The 25,049-nt window shown below is 42.7% G+C and overlaps 1 protein-coding gene across 1 annotated transcript in view; it reads right to left on the reverse strand.

Annotated features, from left to right (window-relative positions):
• The window catches only part of LOC101948840 (NACHT, LRR and PYD domains-containing protein 3-like), a 57,122-nt gene extending 36,149 nt beyond the window's left edge, over positions 1 to 20,973 (reverse strand). The window contains exons 1-6 of the mRNA XM_042862092.2: positions 20,802 to 20,973; positions 15,665 to 15,844; positions 10,847 to 11,151; positions 7,918 to 7,950; positions 5,676 to 7,440; positions 4,018 to 4,107 (exon numbers count right to left, since the gene is read on the reverse strand). Of these exons, the coding sequence (XP_042718026.2) occupies positions 4,018 to 4,107; positions 5,676 to 7,440; positions 7,918 to 7,950; positions 10,847 to 11,129 (2,171 nt within the window). The 5' untranslated portion in view covers positions 11,130 to 11,151; positions 15,665 to 15,844; positions 20,802 to 20,973. The remainder of the gene's footprint in view (positions 1 to 4,017; positions 4,108 to 5,675; positions 7,441 to 7,917; positions 7,951 to 10,846; positions 11,152 to 15,664; positions 15,845 to 20,801) is intronic.
• Between the last annotated feature and the right edge of the window lie 4,076 nt (positions 20,974 to 25,049).

The following is a 25,049-nucleotide window of genomic DNA, read 5'->3' on the forward strand; positions in this document are numbered from 1 at the left end:
CCAGCCTTCTTTTTAAAACTGGCTCCAAGAGGCATTATTCATATTTAGGGCACAGATCTGTGGATTCAGGTTGGCTTAGTTCTTTTTATCTTCTTAATTTGTTTTCATTTCTTCCCCATTTATTGAGGAGAGCTAGATTAAACCACTATCTTGTTTGCTGTTTGAGCCATGCCCCCATGCTCACCTAGATTTTAAAGAGCTGACTGAGGAGCTCACTGGGCCATTAATGTTGATTTTCAGTAAGTCTTGGAACAGCTGGGAAGTTCCAGAAGGCTGGAAGAAAGCTAGTATTGTGCCAATATTTAAAAAGGGTAAATGGGATGATCCAGGTAATTATAGGCCTGTCAGCCGGACATTGATCCCAGGTAAGTTACTGGAGTGGCTGATATGGGACTTGATTAATAAAGATTTATGGAAGGGTAATACAGTTAATGACAATCAGTATGGTTCTATGAAAAACATGTCCTGCCAAACTAATTTGATAGCTCTTTATGATGAGATTACAGATTTGACTAATAAAGGAACACCACTGATGTAATATACATAGACTTCTACAAGTCATTTCACTTGCTACTGCAAGACATTTTGATTAAAAAACTAGAATGATACAAAATTAACATGCCACACCTTAAATAGATTAAAAACTAGCTAACTGATAGGTCTTAAAATGTAACTGTAAATGGGAAGTCATCATTGAGGTGTATTTCTAGTGGGGTCTCATAGGGAGCAGTTCTTGGCCTTATGCTATTTAACATTTTTATCAATGACCTGGAAGAAAGCATTGCTAAACCCAGGGTTGTGAGTTCAATCCTCGAGGGGGCCACTTAGGGATCTGGGGCAAAATTGGTCCTGCTAGTGAAGGCAGGGGGCTGGACTCGATGACCTTTCAGGGTCCCTTCGAGCTCTATGAGATAGGTATATCTCCATAATTTAATTTAATATAAAAAATTTCTGATAAAGTTTGCAGATGACACAAAAATTGGGGGAACTAGTAAATAATGAAGAGGACAGGTCATTGATACACAGTGGATCGCCTGGTAAGATGGTTGCAAGCAAACAAATACATGTTTTAATATGGCCAAATGTAAATGTATACATCTAGGAACAAAGAATGTAGGTCATACTTATAGAAAGGGAGACTTTGTTCTTGGAAGCAATGACTCTGAAAAAGATTGGGGGATTGTGGTTGATAATCAGCTGAACATGATCTGCCAGTGCAACGCTGTGGTTAAAAGAGCTAATGCGATCCTTGGATGCATAACGAGAGGAATCTGAAGCAGGGGTGTAGAGGTTATTTTACCTCTGTGTGAGGCTCTTGTGTGACCACTTCTATAATTTTGTGTCCAGTTCTGGTGTCCACAATTGAAGAAAGATATTGATAAATTGGAGAGGGTTCAGAGAAGATCCATGAGAATGATTAAAGGATTAGAAAACCTGCTTTATAGTGATAGACTCAAGGAGCTCAATCATTTTAGTTTAACAAAGAGAAGTTTAAAGGGTGACTTGATTACAGCATATAAGTACCTACATGGGGTACAAATATTTTATAATGGGCTCTTCAATCCCGCAGAGAAAGGTGTAATAGGATCCAATGGCTGGACACTGAAGCTAGACCAATTCAGACTGGAAATGAGGCATATATGTTAAGTGAGAGTAATTAACCATTGGAACAATTTAGCAAGGGTCATGGTGGATTCTCCATTCACTGTCAATTTTAAAATCAAGATTGGATGTTTTTCTAAAAGATATGCTCTAGGGAAAGTTCTATGGCCTGTGTTCTAGATGAGGTCACTCTGAATGACAATGGTGTGTTCTGGCCTTGGAATCCATGAATCTATAGCCCCTAGAAGAGTGCTGCAAGGGATGTCTTCTCTATCCCTGGAGAAAGATGCTCCTGCATACCTTGATACCAGCACCTTATAACAAAGGCACTGGCACATCAGAGAAGAGACAAGGGTTCTAGAATCCTCATAGCCTCATACTGGCCAGGACAGGTATAGCTCTCAGCTGTGGCGCAGATGATCAAAGATGATCCCATCAGGCTGAGAGTCTAGTCTTGAATCATCATGTAAAATGAAGACATCTTGCTCCATCCTACGCCAGAGCCCTCTCCCTGACAGCTTGGTTCCTGACAGTGTACAGAGCCATAGACAAGAGCACATGGCTCATGTCTTCCTGGAATCATATCTGCCAACTACAAGAAGTACCAATAATGTCCAGTGAAAAGTGTTTCTGGTAGGATGCAGACATGTCCATGGGACCCCTGTATTTGCGCCACAGAAAAACAACTTGACTGACTCCTTCATCTGAGTATTTACTAAAGACTAACTCCATCCAGGGGCATTTGTCAGCCATTCCAGCCTATCAGGAACCAGACAAAGTGTCTCTGCAGCCCTTATCCTCTGGTTCATATGGGGATTGACACTTCTGAACCCCCATTAAACAGCCCCTGTGTCATAAGCTCCTTTTGAAGCATTCGTTGTAACATGAGCTTAATTTTCTTACATGGAAGATCATTTTCCTACTGAGCATGACTGTAACTCAGCTAGCAAGTGAGCCTCAGACTCTAGTGACTGATCCACCTTACCAGACATTACAAAGATAAGGTCATAGTATAGACTCCTCTGAGATTCCTTCCCAGGAGCATCTTGAACTTTCACCTAAATGTGCCTATCATCCTGGCTACATGTTTCTCACAGCTCTTGTCTCACATACCTCACGCTGGGGGACACATACCCTCTGCAGCATGCATCTCATGTTGGGGGACAAGTTAGGGATTCGGATAATGTGGACTAGAGCAGAGACCTTGGGCTTGCAGGGATCAGATGTCACCAGCCCAGCAGCAGCGCAGGGAGCCCTCTGCAGCCCTGCTGCCATGAGAGTGAGCGAGCGGGGCCATGCCAACGGAGCTGCAGAGGGCTCCCTGTACTGCCACTGGGCTGGTGACACCTGCGGGTGCAATATATGGAGGGGAGGCTGCAGTCCCAGCAGGGCAGAGCAGATGTCATGAACTCAACTGCCTCCAGGCTTGGTTGCCTATCAACCCATGAGTTCAGCTGGGACCAATAAACCCTCACTAAGTAACTGTGCTCCCTGACTGATCATTGAAGCTCTGTAGCAAGAACAGCACTGTGGCTGCTTAATGCGTTCCACGCCTGCATTGGCACCAGACCTGCCTCCTGTCCAGCCTTTGCCTGCTCCACTCCAGCCTAGTTCCTACCTGCCTCTGATCTCCTGAGTCCTAACTCTGACACTGGCTTGTCTCCTGATCACAACTCTGGTTCTGCCCTCTGATTCTGCTCCGACCACTACGTTGCACCACCTACATCTTGGTGTGTGACAGCAGAGAACCCGGACCAGGACTCTGCTCTGTCCCACCAGAACCGTAGCCTTCCCTGCAGGTGAAAGTGTAACCCACACACCTCCTGGGTGTGCTGTTCTGTTCCATCTAGTGGCACCGAGACCACTTAGAGAGAGAGATAAAATGAGTCTGCTCTACAGCTTTAGCTAACAGCCAGTTTGCTTTTAGCTCATGCTGTAGAGGCTCATGCACTAAGCTCCACAGGTCCCCGGTTCGATCCTGCCCGCCAGCGACCGGGGTCTGTCGGCGTTACACAAGCGCAAGAAGGCTGTGGTACTGGCAGGGCAGAGCAGTCCTGGCTAGGGCTTTCTGCTCTACCCCTGAGGGCCACACCAGTCGCTGCACCTTGCTCCTGCAGGGATCGTGTATCCTGCAGCAGTGCAGGGAGCTCACTACAGCCCCACTGTCATGGGAGTGAATGAGAGGGGACATGCTCCTGGCTATCCAAACTCCCAATTATCCATATAAAATCTGTGTCCCCCAAGCTATTTGGGCAATAGGGAGTATACTGTAAATGGAAATTTAAATTCCTGAGCACCTAAACACTTCTATATAGTCACTACAGCAGACAGGGTCAGGAGAGCTACGGTGCTGTAGAACTTCTGGGATAACAGCAATAATAGGAGGATATTAAAAAGAAAAAAATAGCTTCTTACTTTAGTTTCTTTAATTTACAGTTTGGATCCTTCAATGCTTGACAGAGCAGGTAAATAGGCGAACATGTCGGCTCATCCTGATGCCCTTCCCTAAATAAGAGAGAATAGAAATGTTCTATGTTGCTCTCTGGAAACAGATTTTAATTCTCTTTCCTGAACATGCTAATATCCTCTTGGATGGCGTAATCATACACTGCATATGAGTTACTCCATGAGTCTGTGAGTGGGATTCACAAGGGAGCCATCCCATGGTCACACACACACACACACACACACACACACACACACAAAACATGACACTGCACATCAGAGGTGAAAGTGGACAGTACAGGCCAGTACGGTGTACCAGAAAGAAGTGGCCGTCGGTACTGGCCTGTACACAGCTGACGTTAAAGCGCCCCTTTTGTCCCCATGCAGCTGCCGCTTCTTTAAATCACCACTGGAGCCCCAGGTGGTGCAGGCCGGGCAGGGTGGAAGGGCTGGCTGGGAGAGGCTGACACCCCCCCCCCCAGCCCCGCCCTTTCTGCCCAATGTCCCACCCCTTCCAGGGGCCCGGAGTCAGGTCCCCGTACCGGTAAGTCTTTTACATTGCTTTCACCCCTGCTGCACACACTTCTCCCTCTGGGGAGAGGATGAGAGAACAAACACTACTGGCAATCCCTCAGATGATAGTGATGAGCATGCTATAAGAACCGATATAAAACAGAAGGGCTTGAAATGGATTCGAGCATTGCACTGTTTTTTGGGGGGGGCTGGTAAAAGTCAACCAGCTTGAAGACATGAATCCAGAACCAGCAGACCCTCTCTGCATTCTTTGTTCCCAGCCACCCATAATCACCTCACTCTTGCCCTCACCTATTTTGCGCAAAGTGCAGCATGTACTGATAATATGGGACAGATTTTTTTTTCCGGTCATCAGCTAACACATGTTCAGTAAATTGGCCCTCTCCTGATTCTGGCACCCTTTCCCAGTGTCCCATCTCTGTGGCAGGGGACAAGATTATGCAGATGTGAATCCCCTTACTGAGAGAGAGGTTGACAAGGGAGGGAGTGGGACCTTCCTGGAGTGTTTGGCCTGGGTCAGGAGAGGCCTACAGGGGTGAAGGAGGAGAAGATTGTTGATCCTCCACATGAGGTGAAGAAAAGGATAGGTGTGTGGGGATGTTTTTGTCCTCCCCCTCCCCTGCACTTATTAGTAACTTGTGTAACTTAGATTTTAAAAATCCCTTTTGTGCCTTGCCCTGGATGTCATTATTCGGGCACCCGGTTTCAGCAGTTGTGTCTTTTCAGTGAACACCTTAATGTGGTTGAGAGGGTGACTCTCTGCAGCCCCAGAGCAGCGCCATCTTCCCAGCCTCCTTGGAAACAGTAGGCAGCAGTGCTCACAAGTGTCAGCCCAGCTGAGGGAACAGAAAGTCACACACACAAGATCCTTTCAGTTTTACTGTTAAAATCACCAGCTGCTTTGGTACTTAATGCCTCATTGACATGTCACCCGACTGCCCAGTTTCTCCCACTGATCTGAAGTTCATCTGTAAGACCTTTGTCATTCATACTGCTGCCATCTTTCCTTTTTAAATTATCTTCTCCCTCCACAATGTATGTTTCTCTACTTAAGAAATTATGTAGGTGTTTTTACTATCTCAGACACTACTTACAAACGTGGCTGCTTGGGTGGCCGTAGGGAATCTTCATTTGGGTCTTCAAATCCGAACGTGAACAGATTTAGATAGAGCGTCTCCAGCTTCCGACAGTTTTTTAGACAGAATGAAAGAGCCACTTGATCCATTTTGGTAAAATTATATTCAGCTAAATATAGCTCAGTGAAGCGATTGAGTGCACTTTGCACAAAACTCTCTTCTTGAATTTCATACAAACAGTGAAACTCCTCAAGCTGGTAAATCATCTCAGCGTTACGTTTAAAGGATGACAACTCCTCATCAGGCTCCAAAAAGAGCTCCTCAGACTCCAGGGACAAGGACGATATTTTTGGCTTTGTTTTAACCCACTGCAGTAAATCTGGTTTAATTTTGGGTGAAATTTTGCAGCTAAGTTTTTTCTCCATCTCCTCCATTCTCTCTTCATTTAAGAGACCAAACAGGAATCGCACTGTTAACATTAAGTAATTTCTAGATTTTCCATAATTTTCTAACAATTTTTTCACATTGTTCATAGCAGTTTCTGAATCTTCCACGGTTGTTGTTTCTTCTTTCTCCAACACATAAAACAAAGCTGCAAAAAACTCTTGAAAACTCAAGTGAATGAAGCTGTAGACACACTCACAGTCAATATCTTTTTGAAACATGTTCTCATTCAGAAAGAGAGAGTCAGATATATCTAAGCCGTGCTTCTTGACATCTTCTTCCCCAAAGAGTATTTTCTGCTTCCAAATTCCATCTGCAGCCAAGGAGCAAAGTCCCTTCAAGTTAGCTGGTGTGTGCTTCTTTGAATTGCTGCTGTGACCCTTTAATAAACTGAAAAGATAGAGCATATATACACCAGTGATTGTTTTGGATGTTTGTGCAAGATCTTCACCTGCTTCCATCTGTTGTTTCAGAACTGTGCAAATGATCCAACACGCAATGGGGACAAAGCATAAGGTGCAGAGCATTTCATTTTCTTTGACAAAGTTAAAGGCTTTTCTTGCTTTTTCTTCATTCCCAAAAAACTTGTGGAAATATTCCTCCCTCTCAGCTGCAGAAAACCCCAAGATCTCTGCATAACGTGCACATTCCAAACACTGTCTGAGTTTCTCCAGGGCAGTTGGTCTTGTAGTGATTATTACATAGGATTCAAGAAGAACAGTTTTCCGAACTAAACTGCTCAATGTAATTTCCATTGGCTGCTTGTCACAGGGATCAGAGCACAGATTGTCTTCTGGCTGATCCAAGGAAAATCTCAATTCATCAAAACCATCAATTATAAACAGGAGTTTCTCTGGATTTATCAAAATCTCTTCAACTGGTGCATTTTTATTAGGACAATTCTTTAAAATCAAATCAGCAATTCTTCCTTCCTCACTGCCAAAGTTCACTTCCCTACAATTTATGTAGAAAGCATAATCAAACTTTTCCTTATAGAGCTCTCCAGCTGCCCAGTCAAACATAATCTTTCTTGCTGTCATGGTTTTTCCAATCCCTGCAGCTCCTAACAGCACAACAATTTGTGGTGTTTGTCCATCTTCAGAACATTTAAATAAATTACGCAGGTTGATAGAACTAGCTCGCTTAGTCATTATTTCTTCATGTCTCCATCCCAAGGTCATTATTTCATGTTCTCTTTCCTTTTTGTGACAATGTTTCTTTACAATAATCAGCTTTGTGTATCTGCTGTTTAGAGTCACGTTCTCACCAAGCCGAGAGTTCAAGTCTTTTATTACTCTGTACTTGTTTTGTATGTGTTCTCTATATTTCACCCTGTAATCTAAGGGAGTGACGTGAAGCATTAGAAATATAGAATCAGAAATTCAGAAAAAAGACTTATTACTAATGTTACAGTTAAGCTATTTAAACAATAATAATGCTACTTTATGCTTATAATGCAACTTCCAGCATAAACTATTACCAAATCAATTAACTATGGGCCTGATTATAAGTTGTCCCATTGAAATTAGTCATGTGAGTAAAAGCTATAGGACCTTCCATGCACATGCAATAGAATTCTATTTATCTGAATGGCCTGCAGGACATCTGAAATGTTCAGATAACTGGGCGGTTGGCTAACTGGGTGTTCAGATAACCGGAAATGTGGGGTACCTGATTGCCTCCCCCGACTACACAGTCTGATGTGATAAGACTACACAGTCTGAGGTGTTATTTCTTATTTCTAGTGGTAAACTAAACATCTGGCTGCTCTGATCTAATGCTAATCAACACAATTTTCTGTTAGAATGTCACATACCTGGTCGTCCAGGTGTTTGTTTAGGACATAAAGCTGAAAGAGAAATTTGCAGATGAATGTTAGTGTAACAGAATCACAGTGTGTCATGCAGTTAAGGAAGATGGGGCAATTCATCCAGTCAGTGGTCTCTGCAGGAATAAGAATTAATTAGCTATGATAATACACAAGCAATAATATGTATGACCGTAGCATCCAGGAACCCTAGCCTTGGCTCAGGACCTCGCTGTACAAACAGAACGAAAAGATGGCACCAGCCCTAACGAGCTGACAATCGTGACATTATTTTATAGAAAATATACTCATGTCCTAGCGCAAAAGAAATCTAGCTGTGTGAGAAATATCCATTTGACTTTTTTTCTGCTAATTTACTAACCAAGATACAAATAATCTATATTTTTTTTAGTAAAATTGATTAATTATGAGACAACATGCAAGCCTCGTTTAAACTATTCTCTGTAAAGCTGTTGATGACATTTTTGACTGCTTTTACCATACTCTGTGCCCATTTTGTAAGTTAAACTGTAACACTTGCCAAATTTAAGGTATCCATATATAGGAGTACAAGTGTATCTGCTTTTATTGTGCTTTCAATAATGGAGAGTAATGTTATGAAAATGGTTAAACATGGATTTAATACATGAAAATAGCCTTGAAATATTAGGGGAAGCTACAGTGTAGTAATTATGGGGCAGGAAATGGAAACCAAAGGTTTTCTTTAAGTTTCTACATATCTTAAATAGTTTAGTAGAAAATATTTACCATTATTACTTGGCTTATTTTGCAAACTACAAAAATACAAAAATTACATTGAATGCATGTGTGCACACACTGAAAATATATTATGGCTGACAGAGAAAAAAACATTTCAAAAGAAGCCCTGCAAATCCTGGGAGGCCACCCTCCTCACAAGCTGTCCCTTCAGAAGGAGACAGCTGGTTTTCTTTCTGACAGTGTCAGTCTTGTCAGAAGGTGCTAAGAGTGAGGGTCACTCTTAGCTCTTGGCAGGGGGTTAGACTAGATGACCCTGGCAGTCCCTTTTAGCCCTATGATTCTAGGAGGTATCTAGCCTTTGCAATACTTTTTGTCTGCAGGCAATGAGCCAGAGATAAAGATTGGACCCACAGGCTGTGTGCAAGGGGGACAGCTTTTGCAGCATTGTCCAATCATTGTATAAAAGAGGATGTGCCATTTGACATAGCCTGTGGGATAAAGATGGAGGCACCTTGAATTGGATCTTGCCACCACCCATAGCCAGACTCGTAAACAGATGTTATATGAGCAAGATGGTCGGAACTGAAGAAACACATCTGCCTTTGGTACAATTGGTGTTTGATACACCACGACCAAGCCATGAGAGCTGCACAGCCATGGTAAAGGACGATGAATGTCATCACAAGGACAGTGCAGAGACAAAGCATGAGGCCACCCCTTCGGCACAGCTGTGGTTTGAAACTCTGGAACTGACCAGGAGACCCCAAACAATTCAAACAGAGCCAAGTCACAGGTAAGTTGTATGTAAGACAGTTTAAGGGGTCGAAATAAGGATGGGATACTGGCCATAACTGCTCAGCTGGCTAGAGTGTTTGGCTCCCATCCAAAAGATTGGTCAATCAAGACCTGCCTGAGGCAAAGGTTTTTAAACCATGAGCTGAAGAGGCCTCTACATACAAAAATAAAAGGTTTTAAGGCATCATGTAAAAACTAAAATGTCACCTTACATGTTTTTCTTATTTCAAATCTCACAGCAGCTTAGAATTGGTTCTTTCAAGGCCTGGAAAAATCTGGACATCAAAAGCCCTGAACGCTCAAATGGACTGGATCTGGTCCGCTTTTCCCCACACCTGGAAACTGAGTAGAGGAGGTGCTAATTCTATAGGACCTAACTTTGAGGATGGGATTTGGTACTGAGCTAACCACACCTGTGCCAGTCTATACTCTTAAAACTGTACAGGTGAGATCATACGAGCAGCCATGCACTTCATTAACCATGGTCTGAAGGGTTGTCTACATCTGGAGTTATTCTGGAATAACAACTCTATATGTGGACACTCTTACTCCCAGTTTGCTTAATATATGTTGAAAGTGGATTAAGCTAAACTGAAAAAAAAAGGCACTCTTATTCTGGAATAAGAGGTGTCCACACATGGAGTTATTCGGGAACAGCGACTCCAATTTAAATTCAGACCTTCCTTAATCTGATATAATTTATGTGTAGACAAGTCTCGAGGACTGTGAAAGTGGTGTCATAGATGCCCCAGGCCAGCACCACCCTGATTGCATGAACTGGACTTCGCTCTCTTGTGGGACATTGAAAAGCAGCTGGAGGCCTTGGAAACTGCAGCTCCCTAGGTTTGTTGGCTACTCAACAATTTGTATTCCACTAAATTTGTTTCTTTAATTAAATATAGCCTTGAAGATAAAGTTCCTGCCTGGAATCCTAGAAAGGTCCCATTCAGCTGTTTAGTGAGAATATGCTGGGTCAGATTCTCTTCTGTGATCAGTTTCCAATTACAGATCATTGATTCTCTGTCCCAGCCCCGGCACAGGTTAGAGCCGCCTGGGGGCTGTTCTAACTCACACTGCCACTGGTCCCCAAGGAATGGTCCCCCAGGTGGGGATGCACTCCAGTCACTCCTCCTCCCCACCTCTCTCTGTCCAGGACACTCCCTCTGCACTGCTCTGTTGGCTCTACACCCTGAGAATTTCCTCAGAGGGAGAGTTACAGGCTGACTCTGCTCTCCTGCTGCCCACTGAGTGGAAAAAAGGCAGTGGAGCAGTCAGAGAATCTGGCCCACTGTGGGCATCTCTGCTCTGAGTTCCCCGGGCTTCCTGCTGGGATTTAGAATTTGTCATTCCTGCCATCAGCCTGTTTCTCCTTCTGCTCCTGCTGCTGCTGCCCCAGGTTTTATAGGAACTTTAGGTTTCTTACCATTCTCTCTTCCTTCTCTGAGGTTAGCAGCAGCTTCTCTGAGATTGATCTGATTGAAAACTTCTATGGTCACATCTACTGCAGCATCTCCACCATAGAATGCCATCAGGAGGTTCTTCGTATCTATTGCATCAGCATTCTCCAGCCGACCTCGGGGGATGTTACCTTTCCCCTCAAAGTCAGAGTGTGATAATTTGTCTTTAAATCCTTTGAACTCTTCCTGAGAGAGGTTGTTGAGGGCATGTATGAGCAGGTCATTGATCCTGCTGCTTCTGTTTTCCATCACTGGGTATCAGGAAAGGAAACTAATACACAAAATAAAATCCTGTTATTCATACTTAAGAGGGTATAACAGCAATTTTTCCCATGTAGAGGACAGAAGTGTAGTCTAGTAATGAGAGTAAATCATGGGGTCTCATAACTCCTCAGTTTTTTTCCTCACAAATGAAGCACTGGACAGCTCACTTTGTTTCACAGTGCCTCTATTTTCCCATCTGTAAATGGGGATAATCATACTCATCTAACTCACAGGCCATAACTGTGTCATAAGAGGTTTGGACATCATCCTGCACCCACACTCAGGCAGACTTGTGTGACTACATCCCAGTTGTTCTGTGTGTTCTGGTACATATTCTGCCGTCTTTACTCAGGTTGATTTCAGTGGGACTACATGTGAGTAAGGTATACTCGGGGTGAATAATGGGGGCAGAATATAGTTCTAAAAATTAAACCAAGTTTTGGGGGTGAATTGTTGTTCACCAAATCTCTAGAAACTTCCTAATCAATTTATGAACAAAGGAAAGTCTGACCGATCCCTGAAAAGCCACTGATTGAAAATATGACAAATGCTTACCTAAATAAGAATTATCCTCATGCACCTATTTACATCAAATCTACTAGCTAGAGACTTAGGGCCACAGGTTTAAAAACAGCCTCAATTTTTCTACCTGCGATCAGTAGCAGGTGCAGTTTTGTGGGTGCAAATCATTGTAGGCACAACAGGTGACAGGCCCCAAGCCTGCCAAGGGACAGATGGGCCACCATTACACACATACAGGTTCCTTTGCACTACTGTGCCCTCAGCTGACTGACTCTCTGATGGTGCCCCCAAATCAGAGAGACTTCTAAATGCCAACACTGAAACCCATGATTATTTGCACTCCAAAAATCTGAGCCCCTAATTGATTAGGGGCAAAATTGGAGGTCAGTTTTTTAAATAGAATTTTCAGCAGAGCTGCAAAAGAATCATTAATTTGGCCATCAGCAAACAGCAGCCATAAAAAATGAACAGAAAAAAAAAGGAAAATGGTTTAACAATCGAAAATTAAGAAATCTAAGCAAAACCACAAAGTCTAAGCAAACCTAAGAAATCTAAGCAAAACCTCAGGGCTCTTCCTGAGTTACTCCCGCCCCCTTCCACAGACACTGTTGTGCTGAAACGCTTAGTCACAGAAAGTCAGATTATACTGGGGGGGGAGACATTTGTTCTAGGGAGGATCAAGCTTTGAAAGAAAAGAAGCTTAAAAAAAGCCATTAGGGCAAATGTGACCATTCTCTCAGCAGAACAGTTATGTATTTAAGGATGGAAATATTTCAGACCCTGATTGTCCCCTGACTACAGTTGAATCTATGCATATAATAATCAGGATGTGAAGGGTTTCTAGAGACCTTTTACCAATGTGGAAATTGTAATATCCTGTGTTTTGGGCTCTGAGGCCAAGATTTTCATTAGTGACCAGTGACTTGGGGTGCCTAAATTGAGACATCTTGAAGGGGCTTGATTTTCAGAGGGTGAGTGTCCATCATTTACTTGAAAAATCCCCAGTTTTCAGTGTTTCAGGCTGGGCACCCAGAATTATGAGCCACTCTTGAAAACCTTATCTTAAATTGTGTAATTTCCAGTTTCTCCATAGAAAGCACAAACATTGGTATGGAAAGAAAAAGTGTCAATACGTTAAAATGGGAAAAGAACTTCAGCAAAATCTCTGGAGGAGTGATCCCAGATTTGTACAAGAGCCACCACTTCCTCTGTATGCATTCCTCTGAAAGTAACTCAGTATAAGCTGCTGTTCCAATGATGCCTCACTAGCTCTTAAATTAAAGCAGCTCAGTGGGGTGGGGTGGGGTGGGGTGGGGGAAGGGGGAGTTCCATTCAGATAAGTGTCTGAAGGTGGCAAATGTTTAGATATCTACCCTTGATTTAATCTTTGAAATCATTGGATCCAGATTGCAGCTGGACTTCTTTGTGATATTACTGTGCCACCCTGTGACGGGGAGTATGTACCATAGATGAACTCTGATCCATTGAAGTCAAAGGCAAGATTCCCATTGACTTGAATGGGGCCACTCTAAGCTTGTGCCTAATCTCCCGATAGTAACAAAATTCTCCTTAGTTGCATGTTAGTAAGAGAACAAGTCTCCATACACAATTATTTGATTAAACAATGCTGCAGGCTCATTTGGTTTTATGAAGAACTTTACTAATAAAAGGGAAATGGGGGCCCTAGTTATTTCTCAACAATTTGGCTCCACTTTTCAGCATTTGAACAAAACTATCCCCCATGTCCCATAAACCACCAGATGAATTTAACCACTTTGCTTTACTATATGATATGGACATGAAAGTCTTCTCCTGATGTAATTTGGGCTTCCTTGTTGTTTCTGGTACCTACTTCTTATTCTGTTTCATAATTTTTACTGTATGTTTTTCCTTTCTGATTATGGTGTCCTATCTCTCCCATATCATCTTTCTTTTATTCTTTTGTGTTATTTCTGAAAACATTTTGCAAGAAAAAAAAGTCACAAAGATGCTTTTATTATTATACATTTTCTTGACCTACTAAAAATATTAATAGAAAACGTTCAAACCCCATGTTGTTATTCAATGAGCACTTGCAAAATGGTGCCTGAGAGAGGGTGTGACACGGGGCAGCATTTTGTGGGCCAAAATAAGCTTTGGGTTGGGAAGTGGCAAGTTCTGAGATATTCAGAGCTGTCTAACAGTTACAGACGTGTGGCTTGGGGTGACTGGACAGATGTTTTCTCTTTTATGTGTGTCAAAACCTCAGTTACTTACTCAAATTAAGAAGAATTTGTCTAAGGCAGGAAAGTGCCTCAGAAAAGTTGCTGCCAAAATCTAAATGGGTCTGATTCCCTCCTGTATTTCACTAGTGCTCTGCTGGTGTCACTCCCTTGTTCTGAGTTGCACCGGCATAGCAATAGTGTCATGAAGTGACAATAAGGCCCGATATGTTTCTGACAAAGATTTGGTGCAGGAAAGCATCCCAGCTAGAGTATGTTCTAAACGCAACAACTTTAATAATATTTGTTATTCTTTATATTAAATTAAACCAGCAAAGCCTTTCTTCTGTGTTTAAGGTCAGCAGTATGGAAGGTCTGACCTTACCTTTGTTAATGAAGGAAGTTGAGGTCAGATGTGTAAAATATTTACTCTAAAGATTTTACTAATGTTACTTTTCACGCATTTGTAGAGCAGATCACAAACCCTATAAAGTCTGTTATTTTGTTTCAAATTCTACCAACCAGGTAAAGGAACTCTTATTGCCTGGGAACTAGAAACATTGAAACTGAACACTGCCAAAAACTAGGAACCAGAAGCAACACAGCACAGGCAACACTACACAGAATAACACACTGCACTATATTTAAATGCAAAAATACACTGCGTTAATACAATATGAAGGATGAAAGTGAAAATGCAGGAGTCCAGGAAGTTCATAAGCTAAGGGTCTCAGAGTAACTTTAACATGCACATGTTGTCGGCAATCTGTGAAGTAGCTGTGATCTTGAAACGCCACATGAAAGTTTGGCTTTCACAGATTTAATGTAATATTAATGTAGATAAAGAACAGGGAGTTCAATGGGACAGGAGGGTACCAAAAAAAAGGAGGCCTTTTAATCAAGATACAAGAATGTCACAAAGAGGGTCTATTTCTCCTGCCCACCCCAGGACTGTTTTTCCTCATCATATAAGAGAGCTTGAACTCTGTGGAAGGGCATCAGTGGGACTGGAGGCAAAAACAGAAAGATGCTGCAGAGCAAGCATTGCTTTCTCCTTCCCCTGTGGAGCTGGGATCCTCAAATCCCCTCTCCCCACCACTACAGCTGTGCAAATACCTGATTTTTCAGTGTAGTGGCAGTTCTGTAAAATCAAAACAAAATGGTTTTGGATGCAACAAAACCCTTCTTTTTTTTATTTCATTTTTAACCTTTTAAATAAAAATCAAAGGAGATTCCAAAACCAAGACATTTCTAAATGCAAAGTTGAAATATTTTGTTTCCAAAATGCCTAAACAAACCACTTCAAGTTTTCCAAAATAAATAAAATAAAATAAATAAATATTTTTTGCTTCCCCTCTCCCTCCCCCAACCAAAAAAAATTGTCAAAATCGAATTGCAAAATGATTTGGCCAACACTGATCTACATTTTTTGGTGAAAAAAGGTTTCAGCTGAAAGACTTCACCCAGCTCTAGCCTCCACTTGCAGACACCAAAGGGGTTGTTGCTTCTTCCCCCCAGAGTCTCTTTCTTCCACTTTTCCACACACAAATACAAGAGACCTGACAAGAGATTCAGAAACTAGAGCAAATGACACACTCTTCCTTCAGGTTTTCGTACAAAAGAAATCACTGTAAAATATTATCTGGAACATACACCCCTCTGTCTCTACAAGGGACCAGAGAGCTCTCTACATGTGTGTCCATTTTCTGTCTGCACAGAAAACTCTGGATTTCTTCAGAGAACCTGACTGACAGCAATATGACAGATCAATAAAAATATTATGCATTGTGGACTCACCTTGAGGCGCTGAAGAGAGCTTATTTAGCTTGAATTTTTTTTTAGAACTTTTTCATGCTGAAGTGGAGGAATGCTGTTCTCTGCAATCTGGTGAAATCTGAGAGTGCTCTCATAGTATATATATGGGCTCTGCATTTCCAGTGTCTTTAAAATCAGTCACTATTAGACTCAGCCCTGCCCCTTTCCTCGTCAAAAAAAAAAAAAAAAGTTCAGCAACAGGAATTAAGGTTGCAAATATCTATTAGTACTTTAAAGGTAAAATTTATTAGTAGAGATACTGAATGTCTTTCCAATTTTTTTCCCCTTTTAAACCTACAAAGGAAAGTTTCATTTAAAAAACATATTGTGGAGTATGAAAATGCAGAGTGAAGTCACCCTAAAGGGTCACTGAACTTTATCATTCTAGAGCAAATGTCTTAAGCTTGACAGACACCCCCTGCACCATTCCATACTGAGTACGTGAATATATACACACCATCCATCGTATATGCCACCTACTCATTCCCCGCTAATTCGCCTTCCCTTGACAACACAGCAATATCAACATGCTACATCTTACAACAAAGATAACCACATTGATCAAATATTGTTTAATTAATTTCATTTTTGCCTGGACTTGGGTTCAGACAGAAATGTTAAACTATCTGATTCTTCTTTTAATTTTTTATACTAATCTTTGAACTTTATGAGCCAAAACCTACCAGCCTCCATAGACAGACTGAGGAGTATCCTTACATATGGGCAGCAGGGGTGGGGTTCAGAAGTTGCATTATAGAGTGAGTGAGAGGAATACTGTGTTTCACTGGGTATCCATGTGTGTGTGGTGGAAGCGAGTCCCTTAGGGAGGGACAGGGTCTGACTGCATGAGACGTTGATGGGATGTATGGATTTTATGGTACAATGAAGCCTCCCTTCACTGATCAGTTCTCTGTTTTGTAGGGGTTTGTATGTGTGAATTTGGCATGGGCCCTGAACCCAGGTCCACAAGGTTCAGAAGAGCAACAATGTTCCAACCCTCCATCTAACAGCCTCCTGGCAATAGCTTACCTGAGACCTATGAAACCCAGCCTCAGTGTCCCCGCCCAGCCATCTCTTGTCTCCTGTCTTGTGACTGCAGACTTTGGCTCTGACTACTACGGCTGGCTGCCCATGACCCACCCATGACAGGTTTAGCTGGCTGCTAGTTTTTTTAAAGGGTAATTTTATATATATTATGTATACACACACAACAAATCATTTATTAGTTAAGGTAGCTCTATTGAATTGTAATATTTTCCTCAAGCATTGAGGAGCTAAGAACAACAGGCCAACAAACACACATCTATATGCTTGCTATCTGCACCAATATTAAACTTATCAACTCTTACCTACTTCTACCCCCTTTCCGCAACACATTGCTAACACCCAAGACTTCATAAACTGCTGTACAACCTTTTTATAGTCATACAAAAAGGCTGCTTAGGTTGGAAAACAGTAAGAAAATGTGAGAAAGTGGGGTGAAAACTTACTTCATCACACTTTCTTACTGTGTTAAACAGCAAAAAAGTTTGAAAAAGTAGCCCCAGGTCTTCCTCCCCCTCCCCTGCCACTTTATTTTGTTTTCCTACTGGAAAAACTCGTGAAACAGAAAGTGGGGAAAATCCAAAACATTTCAGAAAAAAGTAACTTGAAACTTTTAGTTTAGATTTGTAGGAAAAAGGGGAGGAGATATTGCATTATACAGCAAGAACATATACAATTGTTCTGAGGTCCAAAAGGAGGTAAGGGGCAGACCAGTTGAAAGTTTCTGGGTGAAGGTAAAAGGGAAAAAAATAGAGGTGATAACATGATAGGAGTTTACTATAAACCACCAAATCAGGAAGAGGAGGTGGTGGATGAGGCATTTCTATAACAAACAATTGAAACATCCAAAACACAAGATCTGGCAGTAATGGGGGACCTTAACTACCCAAACATCTGTTAGAAAAATAATATGGCAAAACATGAGTACGGGGACAACTTTTTGTTTCAGAAAGTTGAGGAAGTAACCAGGGAGACAGCCATTTTTAGACTTGATTCTGACCACAAGGGAGCAACTGGTTGTGAATCTGAAGGTTGAAGGCAATTTGGGTGAAAGTGATCATGAAATGACAGATTTCATGATTTTAAGGAAAGGAAGGAGTGAGAGCACAGAATAAGGAAGAGTTTAAAAAAAAAGCACACTAACAAACTCAGAGAACTGGTAGGAATTGGTCCCATGGAAAGAAAATCTAAGGGATAAAGACATTCAGGAGAGCGGGCAGTTTCTCAAGGAGACAATATTAAAACACACAACTGCAAACTATCCTGATGCAAAGGAAGTATAGGAAGAACAGTAAGAGGCCAATATGGCTCCATCAGGAACTCCATAATGACCTGAAAATCAAAAAGGAATCCTGCAAAAAATGGAAACCTGGATCAATTCCTAAGGAGGAGTACAAAAGAATAACACAAGCATGTAGGGACAAAAGCAGAAACAGTAAGGCATAAAATAAGTCCTGTTAGCAAGGGACATAAAAGGCAACAAAAAGAGGTTCTTTAATTACATTAGAAGCAAGAGAAAATGAAGGAAAGTGTAGGCAGGGCCGTCCTTAGGGAAATGCAGGGCCCGGGACATAGGCGCGAGTTTCTAATCTGTCAGGGGGCGCTCCCCACAGCTCTGCCCAGACCCCGCCCCTACTCCACCTCTTCCCCCAAGGCCCCATCCCCACCCCGCTTCTTCCCACCACCACTCCACCCCTGCCCATCCCACCACCGCCTCTTTTCCCCGACCCTGCCTCTTCCCCGCCCAGTTCCAATCCCTCCCCTGAGTGCACTACATCCTCGCTCCTCCCCACACACATCCCTCCCAGAGCCTCCTGACACTGCAAAACCTGATCCGTGGCAGGGGGAGGCATGAGAGCGAGGGGAGGCACTGATTGGCAGGGCCTGCTGCTGGTGGGAAACACTGGGGGGGAGGTTCTGGTAAGGGGGCTTCTCCTCGCCGCCCTCCCCCCCGCCTGTCTGATGCTCGTCTCCGCATTCACCTCCTCACCCCGCTCACTCAACCACCTCTGCCTCACGTCCTCGCCCGCCTCCTCATGATTAGCGTGGGGGCCCCCAAAGCGCAAGGCCTGGTGCGGTGGCCCCGATTCACCATACCCTAGGGACGGCTCTGAGTGTAAGTCCTCTACTTAGTGGGGAAGGAGAGTTAATAACTGAGGACATCAAGAAGGCTGAGGTGTTTAATAACTATTTTGCTTGAGTCTTCACTAAAGAGGTTAATGGTAACCAGATACTCAATTAAATTAATATTGACAAGGGGCAAGAAACAAGCCAAAATAGGGAAAGAACAGGTTAAAGAATATTTAGATAAGTTAGATGTATTCAAATCAGCAGGGCCTGATGAAATCCATCATAGTGTACTTAAGGAAGTAGCTGAAGAACTGTTAGAAAATATCTTTGAAAATTCCTAGAGGATGGGTGAGGTCCCAGAGGACTGAAGAAAGAAACATAGTACCTATCTTTGAAAGGGGAAACAAAGAGATCCCAGGGAATTGCAATAAATTATTAAGAAATTAATTTGTAAGCACCTAGAGGATAATAGGTTTATAAGACACAGCCAGCATAGATTTGTCATCATGCCAAACCATGCTAAATCATGCCAAATCAACCTAATTTCCTTCAAGTTACTCTCCTAGTGGATAGGTGAAAGCAGTAGCCGGGATACATCTTGCTTTTAGTAAGCTTTTTGACACAGTCCCACATACACTCTCATAAACAAATTAGGGAAATGCAGTCTAGATGAAATTACTATAGGGTGTGCGCACAAAGGGTTGAAAGGCCACACTTAAAGATATCAGTGATTATTTGTCAAACTGGAAGGGTGTATTTTGTGAGGTCCTGCAGGAGTCTGTCCTGGGTCTGGTATTATTCAATATTTTCATTAATGACTTGGATAATGGATTGGAGAGTATACTTATACAATTTGTGGATGACACCAAGCTGGGAGATCCCATCTAGCCCCACATTTCTATGATTTTATAATACCCTATTTTCTAATGATTTACCAACTCTAAGCAAATGATAGAAAAGAACAGGAACTTCTATGATTCTTGCTTCTCCAGAGTGCTGCAGGCAGGACACATGGACAACTTGGTCATAAACTGGCCGCTCGACCTTTGGGTTTCACTTCACTCCTCCAGTTTCAGCTGACGTTTGCACTGGTTTCTTCCCACCGGTTCTCTCTCACGCCAGTGCAGGGATTCTCAGGCTGCTTTAGCCTTCCAAACTGATTACAACAATCATATAATGGAACTGGGCCAATTCCAAAATTGACCAAGCCTGAAACTGCTGATAGAGAAGACAAAAAGGATGGAAAAGAACAGAGAGAAAATGGAAGGGGGAGAAACGATACACTAAGGAAGGGTTAGCAGAAATCTTAAATCTCATGTCCTAGAAGTTAAAAAGGACCGGGCAGTTGAGGTTTGAAGACTCTGTTCCCTGGTCTAGTCTCTGAGGTCAGCAGCTGAGGTCAATGGGAGCTCAGCATTTTTGAAACTCAGATCTCTTATTGGAGGGAACCTCACTTCAGGCTCCTGTTTTTGAACATCCAACTCCTTGTTATCTTGGCCCTAGTTAACATGATTTGATGACTCCATGTTTGCTTACCAATACCTCCATGCTTTAGGTCACAGCTATCTTGTGTTACCTTGTTGCAGGTCCCAGTCAAGAGCCTGTCTCGGCCACAGCTGAGGGAACCCAGCTGCTGGGTCCCCACATGTTTTAACCTCCAGAGCCTGACCTGGGACCCACATGGCCCCAGTGTTTGGGGACCCTAGGCACAGTCTTGGGATGCAGACCCTCTGCCTAGTACACTATCCTTATGCGTTGCAAGGCCCTGTCTAGCTGCCTGGTCACGGGCTCAGTGCTGACCGTTTACACTCCCCCATAGCTTAAATACACCCTCTGTGAGCCTTCTGGAGTACATTTTAACTCAGGAGGCACGAGGGAAGTGTAAAGCCTATAACACATACAGACACAGAGCAGCTTCTAACACCATTGCTCTTTTACGTAACAGATAAAGCACAAGAGAGTACAGACTATATAGAACACACCAAACATCCTCAATGCAGCTCACCCTTCCCTTGGGAATTCTTGGGGGACCATCTCTGTTCAGGAAGATAGGCAGTGTCCCCTGCCTCACCCGGCTCCGACATGCTAGGTTACTTCTCCCTTCCCTTGAGCTGGAGAAAAATGGCCCAAGAAAAGAAACCAAAGAGAACAGCTTCTGACATTTTTATAATGTCCCATTCCTCTCTGTCAGGTGACTCTCTGTTCAGCCTCAAAAGGTGACTGTTGTCCCTTGTCAGATGACTCTGTTGCCAAGGAAACCTCTCCCCTGATAAACCAGTTCTCCTGGTTGGGAGCCAGTGCTTTATTTAGAGCTATTTCATTTCAACCGGAAATCACTTAACATCAACGACCCTCTTTTGTTATTTTTTTGCCACCAGCCAAGAAGTTCAGAGTATAAGTATAAGGCAAGAGACATGTGGAGCAAAAGGAAACCAACTGGTCAGTGTGGAAGGGGTGGTCACAGCACACCATCTGCCTGACCATTGAGATTTTGTAGGCATGATGGCCAAGGAGAGTTTCAAGGAGGGATTTGAAGGACAGCAAGGTGGCTCTATGGAGGCCTTTGAGGAGGAGCAGAGGGGGTTTGAGGCTCTGAGGGGGGCAGGTTCTGAAGAGGACTCGAGCAGCGGAAGTTGCCTGTTTTTGCCCCAGAGATGGCTTTGAAGGCCCAAGAGCCCATCCAGTGCGATCACGCAAAGGCTTTTTTTTTTAAATGGATATTTGAGGCAACACTCATGATACAGGAGCAGACAGAAGGAAGCAGAATCTATCTATCCCTCCTGCCCTAGACAGCGTGGCCCCACTAGCCCTTGTGCTGAGGAAGAGGATTAGAAGAAATAAGTAAAAAGGAGGGGGGTGAACAAGAGGTTCATAGCCCTGCCCAACAGGTTTGGTTCAGATCGCCCAAGTCGTATATATGTAATTGTAGTGTACAGGAGTAGGGTAGTATCTCTTTAAATAGTTTGTGAGCCTCTAATGCTCCTCACTGTATTCTATATTTTAGAAGCTTCCAGAACTCAACCACAGCAGTAGGGTGCACATAGCTAGGCCTTGCATGGTATGTATATTCAATCAGTGTCGGTATTTGCCCCCCTCTGTGCTCATGTGGTTCCTTCATATTATGTATGTTGTGTGAAGAGAAAAAGACAACTGGTGATCAGGTTGGGTTCCTAATGCAGGACTGTAGTGACAGAGTGTGACTGCAGAGGTCTCAAGGAAGGGAAACTAAAAAGAAAGCTGCAGCCACTGGTGCTGGGAGTAAACTACTTACTTAGGGGGAAACAAAGGCTAAAAGTGACTGGTCATTGGTGGGAAAGGGACTTTTTTGATGGATCAATAGAGGACTAGAGAGACTGGAACACTGTATAATAGCCAATGATATAAACAGAGGAGAAAAAGGTGGCATTTTTACTGAGTGTAACGGGGGCTCAAACATGTAACCCGCTGCACAGCAGTACAGCTACTATTAAACCCACAGACACAATATTTGCTGATTGCGAAAATTCTATAAAATCCCCCATCCCCAAAGCCACTGGGGATTGCAGAACGTTTCTGCACTTACAGACAAAATTGAAGAGGAAATGAAACAATTTCTGAATAGTGGCTGAATTAAGGAAATTAATAGAGCAGTGCCAGTGCGGAGAGAATTTAAACTCCTTGTATTAGTAGCAGTGAGCTTCATGTTTGTTTCTATGACAGATTACCTAAAATGACAGAACAGGAAGGTGTTGCTGATACAGCTGCACCAGACAGAGCAGAAACTGTCCCAGATACTGTGATGCCGGTGTTATCCAGAGAGAAGTTGTAAACCACCTCTCAGACTGAATTTGTAGGATGGTGTATATTTACTGATAGTAGTTTTGACAGAAATGTATTTGTAACTTTAACATCCTGTACATCAAAGGGGGAGGAGTATGTAGTACATAATAGTGTAATATCCCTTTAAAAAATATTTGCCCCCCTCTAGCGACACTCACTGTGTTCTATGCATTAGAACCCAACCAGACAGCCTTGTGTGGTGTGTATATTCAATGAACATAGTTATCTGGACCACACTGTGCCCGTGCCATCCTTCATATTATGTCTGTTGTGTGAAAAGCAACAACAACAACAAAAAATAACCACACATTTTCCCCCAAGCCCAGTGTTAATGTTTTACTAATTAGTTCTGTATCTCTAATATTTGTTTTAGGACACAGAACCGTACATTCATACATGCTGACTTGTTACTGGTAGCAGTTCTCTTTCTTTTTCCCACGTGAATTGCTCTATAAGAGACTGCTCCTGTAAGATTATTCTTTTACTAACATGCAGCTAAGGGGAATTTTGTTGCAATCAGGATGTTAGGCCCAAGCTTAGAGTTTTCAAGGGTGAAATCCTGGCCCCACTCAAGTCAATGGGAATTTGCCTTGACTTCAATGAGGGCAGGAGTTTATCCCTAGTGCACACTTCCCTTTTACAAGGTGACACAGCAATATCACCAAGTGGTCCGATGGCACTCAGGATCCATTGATTTCATAGATCAAACTGAGGATGGATGTCCCTTCAGATGTTGTGAATGGAATCTTCCCTCTACACTGTCTCTAGTAAACCTCGGAACGGCTTTACATTTTTTAAGAGGTCATTGGAACATATGTCATTGGAACAGCACCTTACAGTGAGTTACTTAATAGAAACACACAGAGGAGGTGGTGGCGGCCCTCTTCCAAATCTAGGACCACTGCTCTTAATACATTTCTCCGCAGTTTTCTCCCATTTTAACTAATGGCCGCATTTTTTCCTCCATATCAATGTCTGTGATTTCTATATAGAAGCTGGCAATCGAACATTTAGGCTAAGATTTTCAGAACTGACTGGTAATTTTGGGTGCCCAACAGGAGATACTTGAAAAGAGCTTAATTTTTAAGTTGTTTCAATTTAGGCACCCAGAAACTAAGGTACCCAGAATAACTGGTTACATTATAAAATTTAGGCTCATAGCCTAAAAACGAGGATATTACAATTCCCACTTTTGTAAAAAGTCTCTGGAAACCCTTCACATCCTGAGTATTAAATGCATAGATTTGGCTGTAGACCGGAAAGATTGGGGTATCTGAAACATTTTCATTTTTAAATAATTGTTCCTTTGAGAGAATGGTCATACTTGCCCTAATATGTTTTAAATCTCTTTTCCTTCAAAGCGTAGTCCTCACGATAAATTTCTCCTCATTATAGAATCTGACTGTGGTTAAGCATTGCAGCTCAGCAGTGTCTGGTGGGAAATTCAGGAAGAGCACTCAGTTATTTTGCCTAGATTTCGTCACCATTTGTCTTTATTTTTGGTTGTGAAGCCATTTTCTTTTTTTCTTTGCTTTTTGATTATAGCTCCTATCTGCTGGTGGCCAAATTAATTATTATTCTTTACAGCTCTGGTGAAAATTCTATTTAAGTGCAATTTTTTTAATTGGCCTCCAATTTTGCCCCCCTAATCAAATGGGAGGCTCCATTTTGGAAGTTTGAATCATGGGCTGCAGTCAGAGCCGGCGCAACCCATTAGGCGACCTAGGCGGTCGCCTAGGGCACTAAAATTTGTGGGGCGGCGACCGCGGCGGCCGGATCTTCGGTCGCCTCTGTTGGGGGCAGCATTTTGGGGGCGGCATTTTCGAGGCGGGACCTTCCGCCGCCTAGGGCGGCAAAAAAGCTGGCGGCGCTCCTGGCTGCAGTGATGGCATTTACAAGTCTTTCTGATTTGTAGGCACCATCCATTAGCCTGTCGGCTAAGGCCACAATCCTGCAAAGGATTAACCAAAACTGGTTTGTTCAAATTCAAAAACAATTCAACAAAACAAATTCAAAAACAAAATGTTTTTGTTAAGCAAAATTTGACTTAATTTGTATGGGCTGGATTCTGTCACCTCTATTAACCGTGAGTATATCTTGCTCACAGGTAAGTAACCCCACTGAAATCAATATGAGTAAAGATGGCAGAATATCACCCTGAGTGTGTCGAGCCATTTGACGGAAGTTTTGCCTGAGATTTTACTACTGGTGCATTCTGATGTCCAGATCTCTTATGACATACTCAGTGTCACTGCCTAAATGGTTGCTTATCACTCAGAAAATAGAAAGCCACTCTGTTCTTGAGGTTTAATTACTTCTTGTTTGTGATAACATCACATGCAGAAGCAGATGAGTGAAACCAAAGTGCACTGTCTGCCAGGGTTTGTTTCCATCCAATGTGCACAGTTTACTTTCTGTCCCGTGTACTTACATT

The sequence above is a fragment of the Chrysemys picta genome, chromosome 4 (genome assembly GCF_011386835.1).
Source record: "Chrysemys picta bellii isolate R12L10 chromosome 4, ASM1138683v2, whole genome shotgun sequence".
NCBI lineage: Eukaryota > Metazoa > Chordata > Testudines > Emydidae > Chrysemys > Chrysemys picta.